Source organism: Pelobates fuscus, chromosome 9 (assembly GCF_036172605.1).
Source record: "Pelobates fuscus isolate aPelFus1 chromosome 9, aPelFus1.pri, whole genome shotgun sequence".
In the NCBI taxonomy this organism is placed as follows: domain Eukaryota; kingdom Metazoa; phylum Chordata; class Amphibia; order Anura; family Pelobatidae; genus Pelobates; species Pelobates fuscus.
The window spans coordinates 133,035,980-133,060,594 of record NC_086325.1 but is presented as its reverse complement, the minus strand read 5'-3'; the positions used below and the strand labels follow the sequence as shown (position 1 = coordinate 133,060,594).

At 39.4% G+C, this 24,615-nt stretch overlaps 1 protein-coding gene across 4 annotated transcripts in view; it reads right to left on the bottom strand.

Annotated features, from left to right (window-relative positions):
• Positions 1–9,361: 9,361 nt before the first annotated feature.
• The window catches only part of FUBP3 (far upstream element binding protein 3), a 49,773-nt gene continuing 34,519 nt past the window's right edge, over positions 9,362–24,615 (bottom strand). For 2 of the 4 annotated variants that reach the window (XM_063432433.1, XM_063432434.1), the window contains exons 11-18: positions 22,863–22,963; positions 21,903–22,044; positions 17,294–17,454; positions 16,622–16,695; positions 16,081–16,157; positions 11,651–11,722; positions 10,557–10,684; positions 9,362–9,621 (exon numbers count right to left, since the gene is read on the bottom strand). In XM_063432433.1, coding sequence (XP_063288503.1) covers positions 9,613–9,621; positions 10,557–10,684; positions 11,651–11,722; positions 16,081–16,157; positions 16,622–16,695; positions 17,294–17,454; positions 21,903–22,044; positions 22,863–22,963 — 764 coding nt within the window. In that variant the 3' untranslated portion in view covers positions 9,362–9,612. The remainder of the gene's footprint in view (positions 9,622–10,556; positions 10,685–11,650; positions 11,723–16,080; positions 16,158–16,621; positions 16,696–17,293; positions 17,455–21,902; positions 22,045–22,862; positions 22,964–24,615) is intronic. The other 2 variants (XM_063432435.1, XM_063432436.1) reach the window with 1 other exon arrangement.

Genomic DNA, 24,615 nt, shown 5'->3' with positions numbered 1-24,615 from the left:
GAGACATTCGAAGCACTGTTGTTACTAGCACATGACAATAGAGACAAAATATATTATAAATATTTATGCAGGATTTTGTTTTTTACTTTACTTTTACTCCATCTACTTCTCTGCTTCTCCTAAAACATGTTTGGTTTATCAGAAGGGGTGGTGTACCCAGTACAGACAGCAATATTAGGACATAGTCAATTTGCACTTAGAGTACTTTTTTGTAATCGATCACAGGTGCATTCGTTAAACACATTCCAACAGCCCTAGGTCTGGAGGAACAATTCCATTTTCGGGAGACACCAGAGAAGGTCCTCAAAAAAGTTTAAAAAAAATAATTTTTATAGTTAAATGTGTTCCTTGCTATCGTTAGATTCATGGACCCTAATTTAAAGAAAAAGAAAAAAAAAACAGAAAAGTTTATAACTAACATGGCACAGAGATATTAACCTCGTAGCAGCCTGTCATATTATTTCAATACAATGCTTCTCACCGAGCATATGATAAGCAATCGCTCTGTCAATCAAATACTTCTCTAATTGAAGACTTTCAAAGGCCTAAAGAAGAATTGCCAGTAGAGGAGTGTTTTTGGAAAAATTTAACCAGCTGCTGCTTCTTGGAAATAGCAGAGATTTACTTTCCCAGCAAAAATGGACAGGGTCTATGTAATAAAACCACTACATTAAGATGTATTCATTCAATGTGGTCCTAGTTGACCGTTACAGGCCAGTTCTGCCTAAGTGCTCGTCTGATTGGCTGTATTTTTGGATTCACTTACTGCCATGTGTCACAGGCATGCCACCTCATCTCCTTTTGCTTTCATAACTCCTAAATTTGGGAGATATGCAAGTGAATGTATATTGGTTACAGCATTGGCTTCAATGAGTGAAAAATGATTGTCAAAGCGTACACAGCCAGCTTCTAAATACAGTCGACAATGCAGATAGCAGGTTTTGGAAAACAATTGCTTTTGTTTTTTTTAACTACACTGTATAAAAAATATTTATACACCTGACTGTAATGGTGGAGAGACGTTTTTTCCAAAGAGCTCCTCCACCATCCTGATAAAAACGGCTGTATTGGGGGCCTCTCTGGCTCACAGCAACCCGAGCTGAGAGGGAGACTGGCATCCTGACCTACCTGACAAGCCAAGAAGTGACCGGCGACGTATTAAAAGCCTGTTTAACCCATTGTGGCTGCTGCGGCCTAGTGCATTCCATGCAGGAGAGGCAGCCAATCTCCTGACTCAGTGGTGCTGAGAAGCACCTTTCTGGCAAGAGCCCCCCCATCTCGGACCGATGGGGGTGATCCTGGTCCACAACCGAGAGGAAGCTCTGACCCCAGCAGGTCAGAGGGACGTGGCCATCCAGGCGGAGAGACTCTGCTCCAACTTACCTAACATGGCGGGGACCGCGTGTCTTGCTGACCTTGGAGTGGCACAGCTTGACTTTGAAGCCCGGCTCACCATTCTATTCAATGACTTTTGTAGGCGCCTGGAGAGCAGAGCCGGTAGGCACCAACAAAGTGATGTCCCTAGGGGCTTAAAAGCCAACTAATCCGCGGATCTCCACTGCACCCTCAGAGAAGGCCCAGACCATGGCACACACGAACAGGGTGGATGCGCCCAAACAAGCGCAACATCAAGGAAGCCGACTGCAATTCCCAGATATATTGGCTACTGAAGCGGTCCTTTCAAGCGACTACCCTGAAGCTCCTGTGGTCTATTCCTGGGCTGGGCCTTTATTCCAGATGGCTACCTGGGTAGTTTTAATCTATAATATGCCCCTAAGCGGCATAGGCTGACCTGGACTAGGACTCCTGCTGGCATTACTCTTACCCCCCCCCCCCCCATATCTCCACAAAAAGTTAACTTTTGCTTTGTTTTTTGTCTTGCATTTGATTTAAAATATCTGCAGCCTAATTCGGAGGACAATAGTAAACATGTGATGCCTGGTACAGGAGACCTGGGGGTCTCTAGGGTGTGCTGCTACTTAATTTCTGCATGTATCGAAAAGTTCCTGCTAAACAAGTTTATTTTTTATTGATCGTTTAGACATGAATACTAAATCGTGCTGTATTCTCACATGCTGACCAACTGTTATACTATGTTTTCTCGTATAATTGCAAATGCTGTTGGGCGTTGCGAGCTAACTTGTTATATTTCCATGCACTTCAAAAATAAAGAATGTAAAAATTAGAATTTTTTTTTAAACTTATATTTTTAAAGTATTTGAAAAGGAGACAGATCGCTCCCATTTTTAGCAGTCAAAATTTTGTTTGGCTGAAATGTGTATATTTCAGGTGTGAATTGCTGAAGGCAGCATACAAAAGTACTTTTTTTTTTTTCTAAATGTTTATTTTAAATGCTTTTTAAAATTATAATTGTGTAATTCAGGAAATACATAAAAAAATTGAGAGTGAAAAAAGTTGCAAAAATTCACTAGAATGTCCCTTAAATGTAGCAGATAGGCAGCCCTCTGTAGCGTTGGAAAACTGGGACCTTGCAAATAGTGGCAATTTCATGGTGAGTTCACACAGTAATCTATCATTTGTAACAAGTCAGTTTACAGAGAGACCAGAACTACATCATCACTGGTCTCAATATATTTAAGTGACTTGTTCCTTTAATGCTTCACTGGACCATCATTTATATGCTAGTTTGGTTTCAAACCAGAGATGTTAACATATTCAGCACCCACTGGGGTTCATTTAGTCCATACTGAAACGCAGCAAATTGAAAACCAAACTAGAACATTTAGACAAAAAGAGATGATTTGTAAAAATGCCATCTTATGAATGTTTTTTTTCCACTAAACACCAAATTGTAGTGAATTGCAAATCAGCCCCCAAAATTCAGGCTAAAACAGACAAGCGATGAATGTATATAAATCAGCTATTTTAGTCTGAATTTTGAAATTCCTTTTGCGATTCACTACAATTCGGTAATTTGTGAATGAATCTACTTAATGTCCGTGTTTGTCTTTGCCATTTCTAATTCCTTCGTAACATACTGACCTGTTTACACTAAGGCTGAGCTGAATACAGCCGGGGCTATGCAACTAAAATGCAAATTGTCTTGAGCTGAACGTGAAATTCTGATCTTAGGCCAAAATAGCAGAACCGAAACCAGTTTTTTCTTTTTTGTCCAGGCTTTGTGAGAGGATGAAGCGTCTGAATGGTCATGAGTCGGGTTAATGCTCTCACGATTTCATAAATTAAATCCCATGGCCTCTGCTAGCTAATTTTTGATCTTCATATATCTCAGCTGCATTTCCTATTGTGCACGGCCAGCTAAGTATTCTGGGAAATAAAATACCCACAAATACCTGCTCTGCCACTGTCTTGTGCATCAGGCTCCCAGAGTTCTAGAGCCCCATTAGGTCGTGCTATGCCACCATACAGTAGGAGGACTTTAAAGCCATTAGGGTGGCATAGCATACCGCAACGATCTAGCACTCCATCCGGCCAGCATGTGGATCGCCATCTGGGGTTATGTCTGGCAACCCAGGCAGTACACCTGCAGCCAGGGTCAGATGTACCCTCTTTGCTGACCCAAGGCCAATTTCCTCAATACGCCCCCTGCAGTCTCTTCAATTATACATGACAATATAAATATATAAGCACAATATAAAATAACCATTATATATAAAATTACTATTATAAGTATATATGTATGACACCAAGAGGGCTGCACTCATCAGAACATGCAATACATCACAAGGGTCCTGCTGGGGCCAATTCATACAACTTACAAAAACCCTTCTGTGTGCCAGTCAGTATCGGTCTGTGAACCAGGGGTCACATTCCCCACTTATGTCGCAGAAATGAAAACATTTTCGGCACTAACCCTAGTAATGGGTACTGAGAAAAAGCCAAGTATCACAGGGATCGCTACGAGCAGAGGCTGCAATTCCTCTATTTTAACGATAATACACTCTGTCCCCCTAGAAACAACCCATTGTTTGACAGGCTCTACAAAATTCTAATTTCCTGGTTAACAAGTTTTTCCAAAATTAAATCCCAGACCAAAACATTTTGACAAATCCATTATGATTTATTTTTTTTAAAGGTAGACAGCTTTTCAAACAATATATCCCATCGATGCTGTCACGATATGGCATCAAATTCTATAAATTATGTGAATCCTGCTATACATAGGCGTATCAAGGCTATAAAAGGGATTTATCAAGGGAAGGATAGCCATCTTGCCCCACCAAGATGCACTGATTCTGTGGGCACAGGCACAAATGGCATGGTTGTGTATGGTGTGATCTTTCCTTTGTTAAATAAGGTTTATCGTCTATGGGTTGAAATGTTTTATACCAGTATTGATTGATTTAAAAAATGTATTTCAAAACCCTAGCATGTGGCACAGTCTGTAAAATAAATAGAGGTTTCTCCCAAACACTGACAAGTGACAGAAGCAGTAGAGGCTCCTCTTCAGCTCTACGTCAGAATGAGATGATGGCCCTTTGGTTTACAGGTAAGAAATATGTATACATGCTGTCTACGATGCACGACGAAAGCACAGTGCCAGTGTCTATGAGAGGTAGAACTGAGCAGCTGGAAAAACCGAAGTGACTTGTAGACTACAGCAAGTTATTTGGGGTGAATAAACTTGGCTGATCAATGTATACAGCCTTATCTGGTGAACTAGAACAGGGTTAGGCAACCTTCTGCACTCCAGATGTTGTGGACGACATCTCCCACAATTCTGGCAAAGCATCATGGGAGGTGTAGTCCAAAACATCTGCAGTGCCGAAGGTTGTCTATCCCTGTCCTAGTACAAGAAAATCGCTGTCTATTTAAGCTAGGTTGCAATTTTCAATTCCCAATGTCCTCTATACATAAAGCAGCCATACAAATTTCTTCATTTTATGTTGAAACTAGTCCGATCCACATGCAGGATAGCACTAACATCAAACTCCTCTCTAAATGTTACTTGGCGTTACAGGTCTGCTTTACTGCAGAAAAACATCATTGTATGTTGGGGTGGGAGATGGGAGTCACACACAGTAGAAGAATGGCTCCAAGCAATTAATGATTTACACGGTGTAACCACTTTTTACAACCACAAAGAAGCCCATTGCAAACCAATATACCGATGGTATTTTCCACCTATGCATCTCCACAAGGTTTTTCCAGTCACAAATCCATATAGTTGGAGATGCCTCTCAGAGGTGTGTGTGCTATCACATATCTGGTGGAGGTAATCCTCTATGGAAATCAATGGCTTGAACTGACTGAGCACACGCGCTGTAGATTTATCCCTATGGCTCCTATTTCCAAAGGAGACCTCCTTTTAAGTAAAGCCCTGATAGCTCACCTATGCCTAGCAGCAAAACACCTTAGTGCCCTGAACTGGAAGAGTGATAAATGGCCTACTATGAGAGCTAGTGGAGAGAATTACCTAAACTATATGTATGAAACAATGGCTATAGTCACCCTGAAACAAAAAGCCACTTGTGAAGGCCTATGGGCCCAATGAGAAGCTGCTGTTGAAAACAAAGAGCCTTACCGACTAGAGGGAACTGCAGGATAACACCCAGTAACTACCCAATAGAACATATATTTACATACTCCAGTGAAGCCAATAGATCAACTCTTCTTTTAATGCCCTTTAAATGCATAGAAATGTCAATACAATGTCTTCATTTCGTGCTTGTCCATCTAACCAACCAAATTGCACCTAGAACCTATTGTGATTTCCTTAATGGCTGATGTAAAACAACCCTCCTAAATCCATGGAATCCAAAACTGTATGTCTGATATAAACGTATGTTAAGATCGACTCTACTTAGCCTCCCCTTTTGCCTTCTGTACTCAATAAAATACAAATGGGGGAGAAACTTGGCTTGTCCCGGTTTACACTAAGCCCAGCCATATTTAAAGTGGCTACACCGAACAACTAAAATACTTGAAAATCACTTTGTTGAAAAGTGCCTCTAATATATTTTTCGGTAAATTTACCCCCCCAAAAAACGTACATAGGGGCACGGTTATATTTGTGAGGCAATGGTAAAATAAAAATATAAGCTTTATTGCACTTACACATATTGGAATTATACAATTTCCTGTAAAAACAGAGTTCACGTGTGAGGGAAAAAAAGTGACCAGTAAATGGGGCCTACATGTGTGATAAAGAAGACCAGACAACTCAAAATGGCACAATTTGGTATAACCTGAATGCCTATATATGGTGGTAATTTTCTTTCCTGGACTGCCATAGAGTTTAATAGGGCATATGACCTAGAAAATAATTTTCTCATATTTACAAGGGCATTGGATACTTTATGACTTGCCAATAAACCTGGAAAACAGTACATGGGATGAAACTGTTGGCGAGACAATGCATAGTAAATATATTGATGCTTTATTACACCAACTCATACCAGGATCATGAAATGTCCCGTCAAACTGGAATGTGTGCGGAAAAAAATAAATACAAAAAGGTGATGGACCATAAAATCACTGTCAAATTTACAACTTTAAAATGGGCATCTAATATATTTTGCCTATGACTTCACCTTTTAATTTGTAAAACTGGCGCACGGGGGTACGGTTTTATTGCAACAACTATAAGGATTAGGATACCATTAGATAAGACTGTGAGACAAGTATCTGACTCATCCTGCGGTCTGTTTTGAAACCTGGGCCAAAAGTCCACAAACAGCATGTCCAGCTTAGCCAGACAGGACTCAGCTTGTTATTCTGCCATTTTAGAGAAGACTGGAATACTGCAGGTCACTAGTCGTGTTCCGATAATCACTTGCGTAAAGCTGTATGTCCCAGGGTAACCTGCACTGGCAGGGGTGAAGAAACATTGAGGACATGTTGCAGAGGTCAGTGAAACAAAAGGTGGAGTGATCAATCGCCTCCCTCTCACTCACAGAATACGCATCTGGTTCTCCCCAAGCCAAATCTACCAGATGCAGTCAGAACTGTGGTATGCTTGAGTCCACAAAGTTCCAGGACAGCTTCAGAAGCTGTAGGATCCCTGATGCAGAAAATAAGCTTCCAAAAAGCTTGACGTAACCCCTTTTCTCTGTGAGCTCTCAGAAGATGCAACCTATCAGCATGGCAGACAGGCCCCACCCCCCAGAAAAAAAAAATTTGCTAAACAATTGGAAGATTTTAAATTGCGATCAGAAGCAGGCATGTGTGAAAGTATGAACTTTATGGACATAAGTCCGATCGAGTGTAATACATTGGAACAGTATTAAGAAAGTATTTCCTCAGCTTAGCACGTAGTTTCAGCATTTACATTCTTCTATATTTATTTATAAAATATTTTACCAGGAAAGATACATTGAGATTTCTCTCGTTTTCAAGTTTATTAGGAAATGTGGATTATAGATAGTCAATATAAAATTTCCAATGTTCACAGACTTGAGCCTTGTTTGGGGTGGTTTCAAGTGAAACCATAACCGGTTCATTTCATAGAATTGATTATAGTCTCTGGAGTCGCCCATGCATCATCCTTCCATTCACAATTGAACCAATATTAATGGTTAAGTGCTAAATAAGTTCTCAGCAACTCGTCCACTCTGTGCTGCTTGGTCTAATGAGGAAGCATTAACCTGAGCAGCAATGGGTGTCAGCTGACTGCTTTGAACCTATCACAGTTCCAACTACTGGTATGAATTGGTACATTTAGAAGGAAGTGTGTAATCTCTGCCTTAGCCATACCTCCAGTTGCTGCCAGGTGGTGGGTGACCAGGAAACATTGTTGTGGACAAAGAACTTTAATGGAACAGTCTACGGAACATACAGTCCTGCTGAGCAGGACGACAGAATTTGCAGCATCACACACATTTCTATAAAGTGTGGAAGGGAGAAAAGTGTGTTAATGTAAACTTGGCAATCTTTTATTGCTTTAATGTACCAAACTGAAAGCAGTCAGATTTAAGAAGAAATTACACACACAATCCAGACTATATAACATTTTCACCCACAAGCAGCCTTGGGGCATTTTTATTATATAGAGTGTAAAATGCAATTGTCAGATGAATAAGACATCTCTCTGTAACATCCAATCATGATTTTTCTTTTAGTTAAACATTTTAGGCATAAAAGGAAAAGTAAAGCCCCTCCCACCCCCCAAACAACCAAAAAAAAACTAAAAAAAAAGCAAAAAAAGCAAACAAAAAAAAAAAACTAAAAAAAAAAAGGAATGTTCCCATAGATTAATTTTAAATGCACACAAAAAATTAGCATGAATTCCATTTTCGCTCACAAAAATACAGTCATCTGTACAAGAAAAAAACTACAACATTCAAAATCATATCCCTTTTATTAAATCAAAAAGTATTTTTTAGCACATACTGTGGTTAATACTATTTATATTTTCTATGGTAAATTCGACAATTAGATAAGAAAACACAAAAAAAAAAAAAAAACAATACCCCAAAAAAAATTCATGAACCCTGGAGTTAAAAATAGTTATTACGATTCTTTAAACTTTTCCATACTGTTAAAGGTTCCACAGTGTTTTGCATTAGAGATTCTAACAGTTGATTTATTCATATTAAAAATAATAGTATTTATATTTTTGACAGCAGAAAAAAAGGTCATTTCATGTTATAGCTTGATGTCCAATATACAGAGGCAACATAACTGATAAACATTGCTTTATAAAATGTACCCCTGCCCTGCCAGAAAGCCTTGCCATTGCTCTGCAATGAATCACAGTTCAATCTGACAGGAATAGGGTTAACAATCTTTTTATATTAACCCTTCAAAACCCTAGGTATTATACAAATCCTACAAAATATGACCCTGCTCCCCCCTCCCCTAATTTCCCCACACACAATACTTGTCTCAAGAAACAGATTCAAATATTCGGTATTCAGAATGACAATTCAAAACCAGGTAACACGGATTATTAATGCTCTTTAAAAAAAATATGCAATAAAATCAAATACAGTCATAATATCAGAAAATTAGACGTAAAACATTTAATGAATTTACAGTTAAGAATATTTAAATACACATTTAAAAAAATTTAGGACCTGTGTACACATTTTTTTCTCCTTTTTTGTTTTGTTTTTAAATGTTTGAGATAAGACCTTCAAAATTGTATTGTCCAAGAAAATGCATTTAATTTAAAAAAAAAAAAAGAAAAAAAAAAAGAAAAAAAAATGAGACAAATATGTTTCAATATCAGCACCACAGGGGGGCAGAGGCTACACAGTGAAGGAATAGATATTTATATTTATATATATATATATTTAAATTTGTCGGTTCCAAAAAGAATTCATGTTAACACTTTTTTCAAGGGTAGGAAACACAAAAAGTGAAAGAAAAACAAAAACACAAAAACAAAACAAAACAACCCCCCCGCCCAAAAAACAAACAAACAAAAAATAAAATAAACCAAAACCCCAAAAAACAAAATAAAACAATTCCCAGCAAGTTTATATCTTTAGTATATTATAGAATCTTGATTCTTAGCAAAGTTCAGTATAGATTTAAACTATATGACTAGTGTTTTACAAACAGAAAGTCTTCTTCAAAATTTCTGAAAATCTAGAAACCAGTTACAAATTAAGGTCTGTCTTCTGCAATGATTCCAAGTGGGATAAAAATTAAAAATGAATGTTGTCATCAATTGGACAATTGTTCTCACTGCTCCTGGAAAACAAGCATTAAAAACAAATTAGAGACGGAGTTACATTAGACTGAAACACAATTATATGAGAGCACCTGCCTATACAATCTAAGTTGTGATGACGGAAAGGGATAGTTACTCCCTCACATTCTTTTGAATATTACTGAACCAAATGGTGCCAGTTCAGATGTAATAGAACGACAGATAACTCACCTTTTCGTTATGTAATGGACTTCCTGACTAAACCCCAGTAAGGTAACTCAGATAAGTGCCTGCACTAGCAATGTGGTAGGGTTCTGGATGGATGGCCGGCCCTCCAGAAAAAGCTTGCACATTTGTTAAAAATCACTTAACTTTAGAGAGTTATTTCTACAGCCGTCCTGGTCCATGCAGATTTTTTTTACACAACTTTGTAGATTTGATTTTAATAATTATTTTTATACCAGATGTCTGACATTTATTTACATATAAAAAAAAACCAGACCTAAATCGGCGATACATGGGTCAGCACCAAACTAAAAGAAAATCATTGGAGGGATTATTTTTACAAAAAATGGATGAGTCACAATGTATCATTATTATGGCTCAAAACAAATAAAATAAAAAATCTAAACCAAAAAACCTGCCCTGTTTGAACCACTCACAGAATACAATTCCATAGCTGAACACAGAGGAAGGTTGTCACACCCCAGCTATCTAAACTGGTTAAGGCTCTAATTTCTGGTTTGGATTAAGCTAGGTCTCAGCTGTTGAACTATTTACAGTGTGAACCCCAGTGTTAGAGGAGGGAGACAGACAGATCTATAATTTTTTTACTATAATGAAGATGTGAGATGCTATTTCTTGCAAAAGGACAGAGGTAGCACTTAAAATGAGCAGTAGTTTCTTTTGGATAGCATACTAACAACGTACGGCTAACATAAAAGGACAGACAGCTTTAATTTGTAGTGCTACTCACCTGGCTATGGGTTTGAGTCTGCCCCAATGACTGCCCGTAATAAGCAGCCTGCTGTCTATAATACTCGGCCCAAGCAAGCGTGTAGTCTGGTTGTGAGCTTGGCTGAGAGGTGGCGGTGGCAGCTTGATCTAAAAAGAAGAAACAGAAAATTAAAACATCTCGGAAAAAAAAACCCAAAAAAACTCATGAGATATTATAAATACACGCATGCAAGCTTCCAATTTAGTGTCCCACACTAAAGAGGGAACTAAATCAATCTTGAAAGTAAGGCGGTACACAAGCCAATAAAAATGAAGCCAAAGCATATCAGCGTGCACTGCTAGGAAGTTAAAAACCAATGACAATTCATCACAGTATGGACTATGCGATCCTTCGGATAAAAAACTGATAACACAAAGCAGAACAAAACAAAATACAAAAAACACAGATCTACGGTCACAGAAGGATCCTATTTTGACTACCCGACGCTTAAAGGGTTACTCCATCCCCCATGACCACTTCCGTTTTTAGAAGTGGTCATGGTGGTAGGAGTCTGTATGTGCACTGTTGCAGCTTGACACGCTGCACGGTTTAGTTCCCCCCAGAACACGTGACTGGACTGACAAATGTCAACTCTATGCAAAAAGATACGTCTGTATCTTGCACGCTGGCAACAGACGTATTGAGCTTCAATACATCAGCTACTATTCTTTTTTTTTATTTATTTTTTTGAAAATCCGCTCCCTACGTTGGCTCAGTGCTCGCGCATGCGCTATGAACCAGTCCAACCAAAAACTTATCTGTGAGAAAACTTTGATTGGACAACGCAAAGCTCCTGCTGACATTAGTTGGATGAGTGGACGGCAGCGCTAGAAGCTTTGTCCATGGCGCTGGTTTCCAAGTTAAATGCCTTCTTTTTGCAGGCTTTACTGCAAAATGTAGGTGAGGATCGAATAAATAGTGCCCAAGAGTATTTTACGTAGAAAAATTAAAGTTTCCACAAAAAAAAAATTGGCTTGGAGCAACCCTTTAATGGGTTAAAACTATTCTGGTAATTATTGTATGACTACCATCACTGTACCAAGGACTTAACTTGTCAATGGCTGTGTACTTACTCTGCTTCTTGTAATACTCCTCCCAAGCCTTGCTATAATCTGGCTGAGCATTCTGCTGCTGGCTTTGCTGACCTGTATGCAGGAAGGATGGTAGAGGTGAGCAGGTGGGAAGATGAACTTAATTACACGATTTCTTTAGAACATCTTTAAAACCGCTCTAAAATGCAGCATTAACACGTGACAATGTTGAGCTTTGAATGTCTCTTTGGTATGCCGTGCAACCAATGCACAGACACAAACTAAGTTTTAAGGCTGGCCAAGCAATCTTGGGAAATGCAGTTTACTGTCTGACGTCCCGAGGTAGATTAGCAGCTGTCAAACTACTGTTGGTGACGACTACATATCAACAGCCAAATGTCACATGACCCACCATACCAAAACACAGCTGCCCTGCAAAGGATGTGAAGAAGGAAATGGAGAGTGCACTACTGCCACTGGGTGAAATAGTATTAAATGTCATAGGAACGCTCCAAGTACCATAACCACAAAAGCTTTCTGAAGTGGTTATGGTGCCATCAATACTCTGGCCACCCCATTGTAAGGAGACAAACCGTTTTTAAACAGTTTGACTTTTTACCAGATGTCTGCTGGGTGCTGCTCCCTGCCTCCACTACCATCCGAGAGAGCTGAAAGTTCCTCAGCAGGAACTTATTTTAGCTCTCCTGCTTCCCACTTAAAACAGGCAGTCTCATCAATTTTGCATATAGATCACTGGTCATAGGTAACCCCTCACATATAGCCAAAGGAAGAATTCAAACACACATAAGCAACAACTTTGGAAAAAAAAAAAAAAAAAAAGATCAGCAAGCAAAGCAAAAGACATTCACGATTGCAATGGATAATATGCATGGAGCAGGCCCTCCTGGAACAATAGGATTTATACCGTCTCTGGTAAGCAGTGTTATTCAGACATTTGATATTACACTTTTACTGCAGTCAATTCTGCACCTAGACGTAGGATATAGTATTTCCACTTTCACAAATTGCTCATGTTCACAGACTGGGATCAATAGTTTTACTTGCACTAAATTTGCCACAGAATTGGAGGAAACCCAAAAAAATTACATTACATTTTAGGCTAAAACAGGACAAATGGCTGAATTTAAGAATTTAGTTACTATTTGTGAGATTTTGCCTTAAAATGTGTAATTCCCATGTCAGTGATCCTCAATTCCCACCATAGCAAATAAACTCCTGTACAACAAGTCTTAGTGCTCCATTACAAGACCAAAACATTTACCGGTCAGTTCAACGGCTTAAGGCTATAACAATCAATCCCAGATAATTAGCCTTTTCTAACTTGGACTGTGTCTCCTTGCAGGACAGATTGTGACAGGGGAGAGGATAGCGAACTAGGATATTTTTCTTCTCTATTTTCCCCATTAAACACAATCTATAATAGATTTGCAGTATTTCAAATAAAAAGGAACATGTTGCATGAATGCTCATTTAACGAAGAAAAAGAAAGACCCAAGCCAGCATTCTGGAGTAGCAACCCTAAAGGGCGGTTTGAGAAATGACCAATGCCACAAGTCAGCCCCCTGTCCCCATTGTGCATGGCTCAGGGTCATACAAAGTGTCCACCTGCTAATTTGAACAAAAAGGACCCCCGTGAATGGCTTTCATCAGCAAGTCATTGAGGGACACGCCAATTAATGGACTGCAAGCCGGCATGCATCACCTCATTGGGTATTTAATACAGAAGGTAAAGGGGGAGGGGGGCTGAAAAGGCAATAAAACCTAAATGTTTAGATCACTTATTAAGGAAAGAGTGGGAGGAGAAAGGACTCGCTCAATTAGTTCACCAGTTGGGCCATGAATGGTTTACAGACGCTCCCCTCTGGTTTTGCAAAGAGATGAGCTACAAACAATGAGGTAGATGTAACAAAGAGCAGGCCAGCAGCATTCTATACAGGATACCAAAGTAGAAAACTGTCTAGCCCACCGGCGTGTTCAGCGTGATTCGACTGTGCAAGAAACCTACACAGAGGCTAGATGTTCCTTGCCCAAAAACTGCACAAATTTATCAGAGTGCTCGCTTTAGCAAGGACGGTCAAGTCAACAAGTCCGATATGGCTTAAATTACTAATTTCTAGGTTTCTCCAACTTAATAGTTTTAAATAAGTCGAATTCGAATGAGAGGAGAGTAATTTAATTCACTACACGTTAAATGAACTTGCAAAGTAAAGGCAAAAAGAAAAAAAAAGGCCGCATTTGAGACTAAAAATAAAATTATAAAAAAATTTTTTTTTTTTACATAAAATAAATCTCTGTGTGTATAGGTATAGCTATATCACAAAGGCAGATGAATTTAATAACTGTTTTGGATGACATTTATAACCACAGCGTTAGATCACCGTACATTACAGATAATGGAAGAAACTGTCAAGTACATCGCTTATTTAATGTAAAATGAAGAAAAATCTGGTAAGTAGCATCGGAAGATCCACTGCGGGGGTGCTGTGTGGATGCAAAGTGCTATGATTTCCTGTAATAGGTCAGCCTATGACAGCAGACCGTGTTTGCTATAAAGTATACCCTAGCATTTCACTAAAGCAGCGTCTAATCAACAGAAGGTACACATCCAACAGAATGATGTTAAGTAAAAAGATAAAATGTGTCTGGAACTTTTCAAAGCCTAGACGAATGTGTCATGTTTTCAGAGAGCAATTGAAGAAACCTGCCAGCAAAACAATTCTATTTTACATTTCTAAGATTATAAAGGTTGTCGAATTGTCATTAAAGCACCAGTGACTATTGTGATAATCTCCCTGCAAGATGCATAGGATTGTAACTCAACCTATTAACACCAATTTCTCTTCCTTTAGGAACACAAGGCGCAGTACTTTCAACTGAGTGACATAACGGCAGCTACACTTAATGGTACTTCTCTCCATTAGGTGGAGAATGGCTGCGTAGGTGGAAGAGAGACAGCAGTCCATTTTACCTTGGAAACGGCATAGACTAAAGTAAATAGAATCAGAGAGCATGTGATCTTTAACCCCTTAAGGACACATTACGGAAATATTCCATCATTCCCTTTTATTTCTGAAGCTGTGTCCTTAAAGGACCACTATAGGCACCTAGACCACTTTAGCTCATTGAAGTGGTCTGGGTGCCAGTTCCATCTAGGGTTAACCCTGCAGCTGTAAACATAGCAGTTTCAGAGAAACTGCTGTGTTTCACTGAGGGTTAATCCAGCCTCTAGTGGCGCTCATTGACAGTGAGACGATGCTTGCGTCTATAGGAAAGCATTGAGAAATGCTTTCGTATTGACTGATTGAATGCGCGCGCAGCTTGGGAGCCCGGCGCTGGAGAAAAGTAAGTGTTTAACCCTTTCCTTGCCCTAGAGCCCGGCGGTAGGAGGGGACCTATTAACACTATAGTGCCAGGAAAACGAGTTTGTTTCCCTAGCACTATAGTGGTCCTTTAAGGGGCTAAAGGGACACAACAAGTGTGAATGAAAGCTCAGGCTTGCTTACAAATTTCTCATAGGACGCATTGCATTGAGATCAGCCCTTCAAAACACATTCAGTTTTTCTAGCCTTTCCTTATGACTTAAGTTTCCCACCCCCCTTTTTAATGTTGTAGCTCACCTACTTCTAATTCTGCAGTATCCTTTATTAAAACTAGTGCCCGAAAATGCACCGCATCTTCAAGGTGGGATTTTACCATTCATTTACAAAGAGGCAAAATTCTATTTTGAACAAGTTAATATACATGACAACACCTTGGAAGCCTTTGCAATGGCAGACCGGCATTGCCTACTGTTACCTAGCTTGTAATTTATAATTCTCAAGTTACTTCTCATTTTATGTGATCCCTAACTCACCCTCATTAAATGTGTGCTTTTCTTTTCCAAAATGAATTACTTTGCATTTTTCCATTTGAATCATCTGCCACTAGCTCAGCCAGTCCCCTAATTTATCCAAATCCCTCTGTAGAGAAGTAGTATAATGCACAAAACTGTACTATCGTACCTAATCAATTACGCTATTAACTACCATCACTTCCTAATAATTGATCACTGCTTTTTTAAATACATAAGTGTTGAATGGCTCCCATTATGCTCAGCCAGCCAAAAACCAATCAGACAGAAATGCATATTTGTTAGTAGGTATAGTGTAAAGGGGGCTCATAAAGGACCAATTAATGCACCATAACGACTAGGGCACCGCAGAGTTTAGCTCAGTAAATGAACTTCCGACATCAAAGGAGGCGGCAGCATGCACCTGGCGAACCCTAGGTAAGTAGTGAAACTGTTCTTGAACAAGACTGACTACTTCTACTACTATAGAAGGGTGCTAGGGCACTCCTGCGACTGTAGTGGTCATGGAGATCGTCATGTTCATTTAAAAGTACAGGGCATAATCCAAATGGAAAATAATTACCACTGACTTGCCAGGTTAAATCTACAGTATGTAACTCACCTGGAAGTTGCTGCCCAGGCTGCTGCCATGCCTGGTAAGTGCTTCCCCAACCCGGGGTAACAAACGCCTGAGGACCACTGGAGGGGGAAGAAGGGCACAAGTCCATTAATATTCAATCTCAACTCGACATTTACATAGAGGTAATCAATTCTTATTGAAAGCTGCTATGAAGATTGTAATACAATCAGATGTAAGCAGAGTTGAACATAAAATGATCAGGCCTCAGTCAATATGATAAACTGAGGTTATCGCTAAAAATCTAGACCATTATAAACGGTCAAGCCTACAGAATCGTGTTTTACACTAAGAGCCCTACATATTGGGCACCAGTTGGGATGTATACATCCAACTAACATGATAAATTAAGTAAACACACAACACGTTCATTTTACTACTCAAAATTTTATGAGAACTTTAGTGGAACCTGAAAAAGGACAAAACAGATTTGTGGAAGCTATGTGCACCATCTTCGTATCCTGTTCTCATCAAATACAATTGGACACATCTTGCTCAACAGAGAATCACAGCACTACAAACTTACTTTTGATGAGGTGTTGCATGTGCCTGGTTGAAAGGACTCTGGCCGAAACTGCTAGTGGCAGCTATTGCTGTACCCTACAAAAAAAAAAAAAAAAGTATTAAATGTAGTAAGGTGCTAGATGTTTGCAAAGAATGCCAAGGAGAATCAACATGAGATCTAACGAACGTAAACAGCCAAGCAGTACTGTTCATCATCTAGAACATTACTTTGTTCATTACTTTGTAATGACCTCCAATAGAAATAAGTTCTATGGATATTGCCGTTATAAGGGAATAAGGCGAATGGTCTCCCCCAATTTCCAATTGGCCAGGAATTGAAAGATTTGTTCAGAACCATTGACGTTGAGCAGGGTACCAATAAAGAACTGCAAAAAACTAAACAAAAACAACCACCCCATGAGCAGTTGCTGTTCAATAGCTGGACTATTTTTGGAGAAACGTTCCAGAATGCTTGAAAATAATCTGCTCCAGAAATTGCTCAATCTGTGCAACTGCAACGCAAAATGGGAACAGGTCTGTTTTTTACAAAATCCAGAGCAATCTATTTTGGTAGCATTTTATCCAAGTTTATTTCAACCCCATCCCTAAATTCCTAACTGTGCCCATGCTTGGGATAAAAATAAAATAAATTATAGATGAAAAACCGACACCTCTAATGCCAAATGTAACCTACCCCGACTTTCTCATCAATGAGATGTCTTGCCAGCTCAATCTGTTGTGGGACGCCTCGGATGGTGAATATCCGTACACTTGGGTCTGTATTGGGAGGAGGATTTCGCTGGAGCTCGACATGGGCCCCTGATTGCTGGTTTATGCTTTTGATATTTTCACCACCTGCAGGCAAAGAGGAAAAAAAAAGTATAAACAAGGGGTTTTTCAACTTAATTTTCTTCCATTGTAGAGACATAATCAAACCAGATGAATCGTCACTTGATCAATGATCTGCAAATCACGGTAACCATATATATTTTTTATTTTGATAAGTCTGCCTGAAAACTAAAAATTGGGCGGGGGGGCATGTGTATTTATACATACACAGAATGTGTGAAGTAAGGATTTGCAGTCAAAGCTGAAAAAATGCTCCAGGCACTGGGACGGGGTTAAGAAAAAGGAGGTGGTATACACAAAGTACTTCAATGTAGGTTGTCTCCACAGCCATATGGAGGAGAATGTATCCATCAAACAAGTACAGACCAAGAATAATCAATTATGACACGGTTTCTGTTACACACCCAACTAACAGGGCTAGACACACGCATCACACAAAGAGTCATTACACTTCCAAACAGGCCTTTACTTTAATGACTAGCAACTTCTGAATGGCCCAGTCATTAGTTCAAGTACAAATTGTTACCCAAACTCAAAAATGCCATTCCCAGGAAAATGAACCAGGGACCAGACTGCTACTGAAGGCATCTGTTCGGAGCACTCCATATTTCTAAATAGCTGAAACAGCAGCTCAGAGACAAACATGCCACAGGACCCGGTACTGCATTTTAACATTGTCCTTTTAGTTTTCTAGCAAGGCAAAGGGCCATGTGCCTGGGATAGCTCACTGCGGTAAAGCAATCACTACAAACAGCAGGTGAGATTAATTCTATATCCATGGAATGATAGCTTGTTAGAGTAGGATTCTCAGCACATTTGACATCTATATGTACAAGCATTGATTGTCTTCAAAATCTAGTGTGTTTAAACCATTGTATGGCACATGACACTTCACAAAGTTAGAGATAGATAGAAGTTTGACAATCAAAGATAGCATTTATATATAACAGTATTGTTAATGTTGGCAAACAAATGGCAGATTAAAAATAATAACAGTGTTTAAATCAGGACATCACATCAGTATGATTCTTGAGCAAAGTTCTAAAAAAAAAAAGAAATACATTTATCAATCAACATGGAAACCAAAAGACTGTTCCTGCAAATTCACTGTACTTCCAAGAACACTGACTCTAGTGTCTAAAGTTTGCATTATTTCAAATCTGACAATTCACATGCACTAAACTTCTGAACAAATGTAAGGTCAATTATAAGTTAAACATCCATTTGTCTGGAACTGTCAGCCCTAACAATATACGGATAAAGATTTCAGCCACTTAAATTGCAATGTCCTGGCAACGAAGGAGCCAACAGTATAACCAGAAAACACAGTGTCGTCTTTTTACAGCCCCACGTTAATATAGAATGCCTCAATAGTAACCAATTTTTTCCCGTCTCTCAACAATATAAATTAACTCCCAACAGCAGCGGCCAGCACTCACAGGAAAAGTAAAAATTGATTATCATTTGTTGAACCAGTGTGTTAACTGCCCTCGTAATTAGTGTCCTGTAAAATCCCAGAAAAGCTGGTTCACTGCCAGGAATTTCACGCTACTTATAGGAATGGCTCGCTGGCCTTAAAAACTATTGTGCTGGAAGCGGGGGCAGTATAGCATAGACATAAAACAAGTTAACTTCTCCATGAAGTTGCCAGAGCTTTCAAAAAACGTTATACGCTATCCACAGATACTCACAAACAAGAATGGCGGGGAGTGGAGTGGGAAGGATGAGTAGCACCATTGAGTTAGGAAACATCTACAACCTTGAAATCTAGCAAATGTTATTTGGTTATTTAATTTAGTATAACAATACAGGAAAAAAAACCTTGACTGTCAACTAGAAACAGTGTTACAATGTAGTTTTCTGAACTGAATCTTGCTGTGTTCAGGATAACCTTGACTATTCCTTTACACCTCAAGGCAGGGTTGTCCTGAGATTGTGGTGCTGTCTGGGAGTTCCTTCCAAACTACTCATACATACTGGCCAGAGGATAGAGAATAGGTGCTGGGAGCTACGCATTGCCCCCACTTTTGATCTCGAAGACCAGCCCCTCCCAGCTGGATGGAAAATCGTAAAGCAATTAATCATGGCAGCTAAAAGGCAGAGTGGACAGATTTGGGCTGTCAGTCCCTTCTGTCATTGACGGGGTTTATCATGGAAATTTGACTGATTCATGAAAAGAAGTAGGGCAGACCTCTCAAACACCAAGAACTTCTGTTTTGCCCGTTCCCGCAGCAGGAATGCTTTAAACTGGCTTCTATGGGGTTAAGTAAAACATCTTCTGTGACAATTTTAAAATACGTTTTTATTTTTGACTATCTTTATCCAAAATGTTTGTTCCAAATAAGGAAGAAACATTCACTGAAGTTTACATTTTAGCAAGACTTTACTGCTCTGAATTCAAATTTTGCATTTAACAATTCTTCTACCCCACACTGCGGTCTCAAAAAAAATAAAACACAATCAAAAACTACCAAAAGTAATTATACTGGCTTGCACACTTGTTTTATGTTGCAACCAAACACAGTTTAACCCTCTGAATACACCGTTACACCTATTTTCTATTGGCTTAACACTTCTATTTATAGATTTATGCATTTTATGAACATGCATTCATGTTCAGCTCTGTGCTGCAAAGTAGTGATTGCACTGCGTGCGCGCGCACACACACACACACACACACACACACACACACACACACACACACACACACACACACACACACACACACACACACACACACACACACACACACACACACACACACACACACACACACACACACACACACACACACACACACACACACACACACACACACACACACACACACACACACACACACACACACACACACACACACACACACACACACACACACACACACACTACAATATGAAGGCAGAAAGTTTAACTATACACTCAATCAGAAAAAAAATCAAAAAAGAAATCAACTGTGCACCATTCCAAACTATGGAAGGTGATAGAAACCTTCTCATAAAAAGAGGAAAACAAAAAGCACAACCCCCAAACATTATGTAGTACACATTCCATCTGCTCCAAAATAAAATTAGCCAGCAACTATGCTTCCCGTGAACAAGTAACATGACCTCTGAAGGGTCCAGGATGGCAATTAAAGGGATTACTCCATACCTACAACCAATTTAGAAGAGGTTCCAGGACACAAGAGAGAAAACCAGCGACAATGCAAGTCTGTATACAGAAACACCTTACACTTAAACACTAGGCACCATAAGAATTTTGGCTGGAGTAAGCATGGTGCCCTGTAGTTTGCAGACACTGGATCCCACATCAAAATAAATTACTCACTGTTTGGCAGAGATGCTTATGCCCTGGCTGCCAACCTCCAATTACAATATGGCAAAGATAGAGATTCTTTATACCACTGGTAGCGGGTAGCGATATGCTAAGAGCTCTATCAGTTTATCACTTGCAATCCCTGGTACAAATTGGTATGGTATCAGCATAAAACCACCTCTATAATATAATTGAGGAGCAGGCTGCAGGGAACCAAGAATCTCTGCTAAACACTGAATAAAACATTAAACAAAGATGCAGTATCTGGCACCTGTGGACGCCAGTCACCATAACCACTTTAATCAGTTGAAGTGGTTATATACTGCCTTTTAAAACATAGCTTTGAATTGCAGTGAACCAATTAATTGCATTCTTTATTTAAATCTTTAACTGAAGGCATCGCAACCACTTCAAAAGCTCAAAGTAGTTATGGTGTTTGGAGTCCCCCTTCAGTAGATATTCGCTGTTCTATGGCAGCCCAAAGCCTGGCCTCCAACCATGAAGTGACAAAGCTATGCTTCTATCTCACGCCTTACCAATGCATATCATGGTTTGAGGCAGTTACTGTCTGAAACAGCTCAGCTGATGCTTTCAGCCAATCACTGCCTGCAAGCCCTTGTATGGTGGGTGGTGAGTAGCTCCATCTCTGCCTGAAACCGAGCATTCAATGATGAAATGGCTAAACATCTTCTAAATGTGAGTAAACCTTGTGGTAGTGATACAGAACCTGGCACCCAAGGTGCAAAAGTCCTTACGCCAGCAAATATTTTCTGCATTATTTAGCATTGGAAGCTTCAGTGAGAATCTGCTAATAAATAATAGTAACTTTCAATTTTGGAAAATTATAAAAAAAAATAAAAAAATGAGATTTTGAAGTGAGGTGAAACAGGCCCCTATTTATAAAAAACAGAATCAGATAAAATTAGCTAAAAGGAAGGTAGACAACTACTAAGCTCTTAGATATTAAATGTTAGCTGTACCCTGTTCAATCTGAAACTATATCCACTCTTGATGACAGCCATGAAGAACCAGCCACAGGAGTCAAGGTACCAACAACTAGCAATACCACTATTTTCACTCTAAGAAAGCAAGGTCTCAATATAGTTTGTGCCATTAGGTTTCCAAATCTTTTTTCCTACCTTTGCCAATCACCAGTCCACATTTATCTGCTGGCACAGTGTACGTGATCTCCTGCATTCCTCCAGGTGTACCAATATTCCAATCGCCACGACTACGCCCTCTTCCACGGGCCATAGCAAGGCTTCCAAAACCATCACGCTCCTGCAGCAGAGGAAAGGAATTATTTTTGTATTTTAGGCTGTTATTCAATAAGGCTTTAAGAACATGTGTGAATGACACATAGAACCTGTTGAGTGATAAGGGGACATGCAAAGGATTGCCTTGGCAAAGCCGTGCACATCAACAAGCATAAAAAACTCAAACTCTTAAAGGTGACCTAAAAGTAGACAACCACGTTGGCCTTAAAGGGACACTCCACTGCCAAAATATTGCTTTTGGTTTTATAAAAAACGGTTTACTACAGAGGTAGGTAACATGCAGCACTCCAGATCTACCATACTACTTTAACACCAACAATACTAGCAAAGCATCAAGGGAGATGTAGTTCACATCTGGAATGTCGAAGGTTGCCTACACCTGGTTTAGTAGATATAATCCAAATGAAAAAGCATGCATTTTTTCCCATTAGGGGAATATATAAAAACAGCTTGCAAAAGCTGCAGTTCCCTTGTCTGAAGCTTTAAAGCCCTTGCCCCGTTCGTCCCCAGACAAAACTTTGTGCCTGTCCAATCACAGACTTTTCAAAAACAGGACACATACTCTTCACACAGCAGGTTAAATTGCTTTAGAGAGCCGGAGAGTCCTTTTAAGGCAGAAAGAAAAACAGGGATCATCCTTGACATCTTTATAGATACAGCAAAAAGGTCAAACCACGTTGATCAGTATAAGAAAATGGAGAGAACGACTGCCTTGTATGTTATCACATGCCGACAATGGAATATAGGTAAAAATTAAGTGTTTTGGAGTAAATATTCATGGGATATCCCAACATATAACCAGGTTTCTCTATAATCACTCACCTGTGCTGTTATAATGAGCTCGTTAATTATATGGGCAGCATGCTGACATCGCTCAGGGAGGCCCATTACCTGCGCCACTCGCTCAGGGCTGATTCCATCATCTGCAGGAGGCAAGTACAAATGATATAACTAAAAAAAAGTAACCTAGCCACTTGCAATAAACCGATTATCTGCCGAGATACAAATGCGATTTAGCAGAACTCTTCATGGAACGGCCTGCTTTGCTAACAAACCAGTAGGATTTTTCCCCTTACCTACATAGTATGTAGAAAGCATGTGAGGAAGGCTAAACTTGGACGCAAGTCTCTTTTCAGCTATGTAACTATGTAAAGTAAACAAAGTGGATAGAACAAGGAATAATTGGGTATCCCTTTCGGTCCTTTCACACGCATCTTTTAAATGCACATATAGCAAGTATTTAGCAGAGGACTGGGCAATAAGCTCTTGTTCAAATACAAGAATATCATTCATAGTTGCAAATTGAAGTCTGTAAGTTACTAATCTCTTATGTAGCAAGTGTTGAAAACCACAGACAAAATAAAAAATAAAATAGAAAAGCTTCATTAGCAAAGCTGTGGTCTATTTGTCCCCACTTGTCCATTTAACACTCCCTTATCAGTGCCCCAACCAGGGCAAACCTAATAAGTGACGCTGGAGTCTGAACGAAGTGTCATCACTCGATTCCTATACTCCCTGACCAGCGGTAACGGCGTCAATTAGGGAGTTGCCATAGCAAATACAGAGCATGCGCTGTGGTTTCTGTGCTCGGAGAGAATAAGGACCATTGGTGGGAAGTGTGTTCTGCTCTCCATCACTCAATTCCTTAACACAAAGTCTTAACCAAAGAATCGACTGACTGGTGGGAGAAAAAACTATTCTTAAACCAAGCTATACATTTTCTAGAAAATCTGCCAGCAGTGTATTGACAGATTTTTTTTATACTCTATTAAAAAAATATATAATAATAATAATAATAATAAAAAAAAAAAACATTGATCTTACTATAGGTACTCTTTAATAAACCGTAAACACACTACAACTAAATCCTTAATTCCTGCTCCAACTTCAGCTTTAAGTGCCCCAAATGACATTTGGAATTAACATGGTGACTCATTCTGTTATTGTACATACCTCAAAGCTAATTCTGCAAAACACCATTCAATGTAATATACATTTTTCTGTTCCAACCATTGGAAACAGCACGTGGATTAGTGGTTAGGAACCATTAATCTAAAAAAAACCCACACCCCACACACTGTTCTATCTTAATAATGTACGTCCTTATTGTTTCACCTACAAAACTCCACCCCTTCCACTTCCCAAATATCACGGTTTAGTAGATATACCCCAAATGAAAACTTGTATGCTTTTTTTAATTATTCATTCTTGTTTTCATAGGAGTTGTAACTAATAACAGCTTGCTAAAGCTTCAAATCTGGTCTGAAGCCTATACAAACCCCCTCTTAACCCCACCCAGACTTTTTGTGGCTGTCCAATCAGACATGCCAATGTAACTCATTGAGAAATATCTTTGCAATGCAGGTGCTCTGGGCAATTGCTGCCTCTTGAGATTTATCCACTGATAAACAACCAGGAAGTCAAAGGATAAGTTGTCCGCTTGGAAGTCGGGGGGGGGGGGTGGGGGGGGGGGGGTGTAACAAGGTACATTAAGCTAAAATGTTCTTCTGCTCCTCCAGAACCACTGAAGGAACTAACAAGTCCAAAGCATGCGGCCCTCAAGGCACAAAGAACA